Consider the following 7,370-nt stretch of genomic DNA (forward strand, 5'->3'; position numbering starts at 1 on the left):
AATGAATCAATGACCTAAACATAAGAGCTAAAACAATAAAACTATTAGAAGAAGACAAAGCTCAGGGTGAATATTTACCATGGATAATTTAAATCCACTCCAGTTAAAAGTGAACATCTTCTCTGTCATAACTTTTGCCCAAAGACTGGGGATGATAGCAACACTGACTGACTTGAGTTTTTATCTCTTTTCATTCCTGTATCCATTAGGACAGATACTTCATGAAAAACGTCCTTGAAGGCAATCAGAAAGAAGGCAAGGAATCCAGCGCTTAGGCTAATCCTAACAAAAAGGACAATTGGCTGTGAGTAACAAAACTAAAACCCAAATACACAATTTAAACCAAAGGCACCTTTTGATTTCTAAATTCTTTCTCCAGGTGGATTAATTCATCCCCTTCACTACCCAGTAATTTCATCAGGAGTGGTTAACACAGTGGTTAAGAGCATAGACCCTGGATCCAGAGGGCCTGGATTCCGATCACTTAGTAGTCTCTACCACTTACTTGGCTGCTTGTCTTTTATTTAATCTCTCTCTATGCCTCATTTTGGACAAGAATATAAGTGCCTACCTCGTGGACTTGTCGCCTAGCACACAGTAAGCATTTGTTAAGTGCGTGCTACTATTTCTAGGACTGACAGAGGATGGATTAGGCAAGAGATATATTTCTATGCTTCCTAAAGTACTGGTCCATGATTACACGTAGAGTTGCTAGAAAATGGAACTCACGTGACAGTTATGATCACGTGCCTTGTAGACCTCCAACTACAGGGAATGTGACTGACCAAGGGCTCCAGCTACTGTGCTCCGAAATCCACCACCCCATTTGCAGAGGCCTGACTTCCCACCATCCGCTCCCGCCAGTAGCTAACCATTGCAGGAATGCCAAGGGAACCCACTCCTGGGTGGCATGGGAGCCCTCTTATGATCAACGTCGGCTCAAGTGCTCTTTGACAACCTTGCTGAAACTTCCCTCGTCTGAAGGACAAGCGAGACCATACACCGTTCCGTGTGTTTGCTCTGGGTCAGTCTTGCATCGTGGTCCGGTGGCTCTCCCAGGCTTTCCAGGCTTCCTCCCTCTTTTCTCTCACCCTTTTAATCCCATCTTAGTGTCTGATTCTTAGAGGACTTGGACTAACACAGTCTATCATTCGAAGCTCTCTTAGATATGGCCTCGATCTATATTCCATCGCATTTCCTACCTCTAATATACAGGTATCTTCCACTCTTGGTTCCCAAATGTGCTTAATGACTTCCCAACTCTGAGCCTTTGCCCACGCCCCTCCACTGAGAAAGCACTCACCACCTGGCCATCTACACCTACTGCATACCATTTGTCATTGATCGTGCATCTCAAATGTCACCTTCTCTAAGCTTTTCAGGATCTGCCAGCCAGGAACACATTTTCTCTTCTGTAAACCTCCAGGACTTTTGACTTTGAGCTTTTTTTTATAAGCTTATTAACAGCAATAACTATTTCTTACTTTGAACCCTCCAAAGTCCCCAGCTTGTACAGAATAGGCACTCAATATTTGTAGAATGTAATTGGAAAATGAGAAATTCTAGTCTAGTGAATCTAATTTTTTAACATTCAGGATTTCCGACAGCTCACATCCATTTGGCTTGATACAGCAGTAGTGACCTCAAAAAGAAAAGAAAAGAAAAAAATCTACTGTATCAAAGCATTTAGAGCTGAACATGGCTGTAGTAACTCACTTATAATATCTGCTTAAAATTCTTCATTAAATTTGGCTGATTTTTTTTTCCCCTAAAAAGAGAGAGGACATGAAATTCTCAAATAGTTTTGGGTTTGTCTATGTACATAAATGTGGACTAGGGGATCAAAAAAAAAAAAAGAGTTGTAAAAGAATGCTTCTTCCTTCAAAAAAGTCCTTTGCCCTAAAGGCTAACAAGGCTGACATTCCTCCCTGGGGCTCCTCCAGAAACACAGAAGGGAGGTCCTGTCATTTTAATGAACCTTCACAGGGTGAGGAATATACACAGTAATATGATCAGCACTGATGAGCGCAACACATAGAGAATCGTATTTCCTCACATACGCCTGATCGTCTGCGGTCATTATTGTGGTTGACATTTATCGAGTGCACGTTACTCACTTTTAATTCTTACCACAGGACCTATCCTCATACAGGACAGGAAATTGAGGCTGTTTGACCAAGTCATGATGCTAGGTCACTGACCAAATTCCTTGAGAAGTTTATTGTAGGTGTTGAAATGAGAAGCTTATGGTATAAAATTCAATTTCTTTCCCCAACTTTACCCTGGTTCTTTTTTTGGCAATGTTCTTGGGCAGCTCAGCCCAAGGAAACTGTCACTGGATCGAAGGCAAGGCTTGGCATCTAGCCAGCGTACAGCACTAGTGCCAGGTGGACAGCCGCAGGTAGAGGGCTGTGACTCTTTCGCTTTGGTCTCTAACCATTTCTAGTGAAGAGTGCAACTTAACTAAGTAAGAACTTCTCAGGTGGAACACAGGAAAAGGGTGTCTAGGGCAAGGATCAGAGAGCACCTGCTCGGACACTCATTTATTAATGATTTAACAAGGGCGATCACATGAGACAACTGTCGTTTTTCCCTGCCTTCATTTTTCTAACAGACCTGAAAAGTGAACAAGATGGACGGGTCCAGCATAGAGCAAGAGGAGGACAGCACCTTCACCAACATCCCTCTTGCAGATGACATAGGTAAGGGAGAACCTGCTGAATTCTGAATCACAAAAATTTAGCAACTGCTCAGAAGTTCTTTAAAAATATAACTTCTACTATTTTTATTATAAGGGTAAAACATATTCATGGTAGAAAACTTGAAAAAATATAGTTAGAAAAAGAGGACGAAGAGATTTTATTTAAGAGTTATTTTTCTTTTACCTTTTTAACTGATCATTGGAAAAGTTCCTGTGGTTGTATTACATGTACTTTTAAAAATAAATCAACAAACAAAATTATAAAATGTTCATTTCCTAAAAGCTCAGGAAACATGACCTCAAAGTTGTTACTAAAATGACCTATGATATTACCATATTTTGTTCAATTATAGTCATCGTCTCTGTTTTGTAAAATAATTTGATCATTTCTGAAAAATGAACTGGAATATATTGCAATTCGCTTTAAGAATTATTTCAGAAAATGTCTGGTTTTTAAGCAAGGGCAAAGTTTGCTAAATTCAACACAAGAGAAGAAAAAATTCTAAAATGCTGAGGGGAGGATAATTATCCTGAAGAAGATAACAATGCTGAATTGCACAATGTTATTTGGAAACACTTCAAGCCTATAAGTACTCACGTCTTGGGTGCGGGCGCGTGTGCGTGCGTGCGTGCGTGCGTGTGCGTGTGTGCGTGTGTGTGTTGGTGTGGTGGTGGTGGTGGTGGTTTGCATCCAAGTTCCTTTAGCACAATCCTAGTAAGAAGCCAGCAAGACTGCAGCTAAGCAATGGGGGTTACTGATTTTGATTAACAGAGAGCAGAGCATGAATATTTAACATCAATAGCTCTTTCATTCAGCCACGCTTCTCCACTTTCTCCCTAAATGCTCAGATTCAAAAAGCCTCTTCCTAAAGTGCGGCCAGACAATTAGCACAAACCAGCAGCCAGCCGGAGCTAAGCTTCCTCTCCTGGCACCGCACAAACACGCTGGGGCCTTTGGAAATGAAAGGGAGAATTGCCAGCTTTGACTAAGGAGAAAAGGTACAAGGTTCTGGGCTGTTGGAGCAATGGGATCCCGTTGGCCTTAACATGCTCCCACCAGGGGGTTTTAGAAAGTGGCAGAGTTGCAGAAGGCAGCGAAGGAAGGAAACAAAGACTGGAGGGAAACCTGTTTCTTGGCTTCTGGAAGGCCCGAGGAGCGCGCCAGGGGAGCTGTGCAGGCCACGCGCCGTGCAGCTCGTGCGGGGTGCGTGCTGCTCGGACCTCGCTCCAGCCCGCGACTCTTCTCTCATTTCTAGGCGTGGTCTGGGCGACAAGCCTTTCCAAAACCACTCTGTCTCCTCGCGCCTCAGCCCTGCCCTCTGTGCCTTATTTTCTGCTACCCTCACGCTTCCACTGCAGACAAAAGCAGAGGAGGGCGGGGGACTTGAAGGCTGGGGTCCAGTCCACCGCTCCGGGTTTGGAGGGCCCCCCCGCCAACCCTGAACTTGCTTGCTAACCGAGCCTGGGGCCGTGGGCAGGAGCGCAGAATGAACCCGGCTGTTGAGCGGTCCTCCGTGAGGGAGGGCGCCACCTCCTCCTGTCCTCGGTTAGAGTCACAGAAACTTACGGCACAAAGGGCTTAAAGGATGATCCAGCACGGTAATGATAGGCCACCTGAGGGACTGGTACTAATTTGTGCTGTTTCAGTATTCCAAAACGCTAACTAGAAATTGTTCGTATACTTGTAACAAGAATAAACTGAAACATCATGGTTTCCGGCTTTTGGAGATAATTTTATCGAGTTGATGTAGCACGAGTTTGCTATTGTTTTTGATAAATATAAATAGGAAAACAAATTATTAGGAAGTAAATGCAGCTTGTTTTGTAAGCATCCTTGAGTCTATGAAAGAGTAAAGCATTGAAAGGGGATGGCTTATATTATTAAAAAGTTTAGTCTCTATATAACGTATGTTATAAAAAGTTTGGTCTTAATATATATTACTATATAATGTATACTTTATACATATCATATATATAAATATACACATATATGAAAAAGAGACCCAGAGAGGTTAAGACCTTCCTCGAGGCACGCACTGGCTAGCTACATTTTGTATTTAAACCTGCTAGACACGGAGGCTCTCATACAAGAAGATTCGCGTTTACTTCTGAATATACAGTCAGGACACAAGTATGCTGCTGCTGCTGCTGCTGCTGATTCCGCGTGTGGCTGTTTTAGACCCAGTCACTGTCCCCTCCGTCCCCCCGCCCGCCCCCACCCCATCAGGACATGGTGTCTTTCCTTAGAGGACAGCAAGAGAAAGGAGAAGAAAACATTTGCTAACCCTGGAAAAAGGTTTGGGAAGAGGACTGAAGGCATTAGTTAAACTCTGGCATGTTTTTGGATTTTATTTATTTAGGGAATCCTACTTCCTGTTAGTGTGGAGGCATGAGAACTGGCAGTGACAGCAGTTACTCAAATCACAAACCAGTTGTGCTCCACAAATTCACTTGTAGGTTAGTTGTATGGATTTCAGACCAAATATCTCCATGGAAACACGGTTATAAAAGATTCGGGATTCTAGATCGGCTTTAACCCCACGGTTCCCAAACTGTGTGCCAAGGTGGCCCAGGAGACCGCAGCAAACCCACAGAAGTCTGTGGCGGCAGGTGGGGTCTCTGCCTCCATCAGTCACTGTGAGAAAGACTGGCTCGAGGCTGTGCGCAATTTCACAATGATTGAGCTACATTTCTTTCAGTGACATCTCTTTCGATGCTGGGTTTTCTGTGGTTGTGTGACAAAGGAAGTTCGGTGTAAAAATCAGTGAAGGCCAGGTAATGACGGCCTCCGTCTGAGAAGGCTGGAGGAGTTGTGACGTGCCCAAGAGGTGCGCACATCTCATAAGTAATTGTGTTTATTTAAGAATGAAATTTTTAAAAACTTGGAGTTTCTTTCAGTTTAGGCATAGTTATTTTTTTCAAAAGGTTGCTTGCTCAGTTTTAAGGACATAAGTACTTATTAAGATGGTTGGACCTAAATAGTTATGTCACGGAATTGTGTAGTATTTTCTCTTGGCCATGGAGCACTAAAAAAATTACTTAGACTTAAGAGCACTATGAACCAAGGCAGTTTGGGAATCTCTAGTCCAAGCTACACCGTAGCTGGACGGGCCTCCCCTCTGGGTGGCAGGCGTGCAGGGCAGACCAAGCATTGGATAGTACCAATCTCTCCTTTCTTCCTCTAAGTCTGCACCTCTGCCTTTGATGCAAGCACACTTTTCGGACTCTCTTTTAATCTGTCATCATTCTCAGACCCTTCTGGGAACTCCTTCGAGTGTTTCCCTAAGATTCTGCCCTTGGCCTACTTTTCTCTCTCTAGACATGCTCTCTAGATGATCTCATCCACTCCTAGTTCCATTCTCACAGTCCGTGCTGTATCCCAGTGACTCTGAAAGAGAGGTTGCAAATTCAAACAACTTTAGGGCTAGGCAATGTGTTTGTGGGATAGACGTAATGATATATCATCATTGATTTCACTCAGTTTCCGAAACCAACTATTGATATTTTAGGTTTTTTTTCAGTTCATTGGGTTTTTAATCACGAATCTTTTTTTTCGGTTTTTTAAAAATTTTATTTTAATGTGGTAAGGATACTTAACATGAGATCTACCCTCTTAACAGATTTTTAAGTGTAGAATACAGTATTGTTAACTATAGTCACAATGTTTATACATCAGATCTCTAGAACTTTTTCTTTTTACATACCTTAAGTTTTATACCCGTTGATTAGCCACTGCCCCTTCCCCGCCCCCTACATCCCCAGCCTTTGCAACCATCACTGCATTCTTTGTTTCTATGAGTCTGAGTATTTTAGATACCTCATCTAAGTGGAATCATAGAGTATTTGTCCTTTTGTGGGTGGCTTATTTCACTTAGGATAATGTCCACAAGGTTCATCCATGTCGTGGCATATAGCATCATATTCTATTGTGTACATATACCACATTTTTGTTTATCCATTCATATGTTGATGGACATACAGGTTGTTTCCACATCTTAGCTACTGTGCATAGTGCAGCAACGAACATGAGATGCTATCTTGAGATCTTGATTTTCATTCTTTTGGATAAATATCCCACAGTGGGCTTGCTGGGTGATACGGTGGTTCTATTTTTAACTTTTCGAGGAACCTCCATACTGTTTTCCATAGCGGCTGTGCTATTTTACATTCCCGCCAATACTGTAAAATGCTTCCAATTTCTCCACATCCTCACCAGTACTTGGTGTGAGGTGATATCTCATTATAGTTTTGATTTGCATTTTTCTCATGATTGGTGACACTGAGCACCTTTTCACAAACCTGTTGGCTATTTGTATGTCTTCGATGAGATGTCTATTCAAGTCCTTTGCCCATTTTTAATTGAGCTTTTAGTGTTTTTATTGTGTTGTAGGAGTTCCTTATATATTTTGGAAATTAACTCTTCATCAGATATATGATTTGCAAATATTTTCTCCCATTCCGTGGGGTGCTTTTTTACTATATTGTTTCCTTTACTGTGCAGAAGCTTTTCAGTTTGATGTTGTTTATTTTTGCTTTTGTGGCCTGTGCTTTTGGTGTCATATTTGTGAAAATATTGCCAACACCAATGTCATGAAGCTTTTTCTCTATATTTTCTTCTAGGAGTTTTACAACTTCTGGTCTTATGTTTAACCTTCTTTGAGCTGCTTTT

The 7,370-nt window shown here is 42.1% G+C and overlaps 1 protein-coding gene and 1 long non-coding RNA gene across 2 annotated transcripts in view; one reads left to right on the forward strand and one right to left on the reverse strand.

Moving 5' to 3' along the window:
* Window positions 1–7,370, reverse strand: part of LOC111729023 — a 38,656-nt gene that overhangs the window by 7,068 nt on the left and 24,218 nt on the right. The gene's annotated exons all lie outside the window — the stretch shown is intronic.
* Window positions 2,633–7,370, forward strand: part of SCOC (short coiled-coil protein) — a 34,443-nt gene continuing 29,705 nt past the window's right edge. Inside the window, exon 1 of the mRNA XM_011374302.1 lies at window positions 2,633–2,702. Coding sequence (XP_011372604.1) covers window positions 2,633–2,702 — 70 coding nt within the window. The remainder of the gene's footprint in view (window positions 2,703–7,370) is intronic.

The sequence above is a fragment of the Pteropus vampyrus genome, unplaced genomic scaffold (assembly GCF_000151845.1).
Source record: "Pteropus vampyrus isolate Shadow unplaced genomic scaffold, Pvam_2.0 Scaffold243, whole genome shotgun sequence".
Lineage (NCBI taxonomy): Eukaryota > Metazoa > Chordata > Mammalia > Chiroptera > Pteropodidae > Pteropus > Pteropus vampyrus.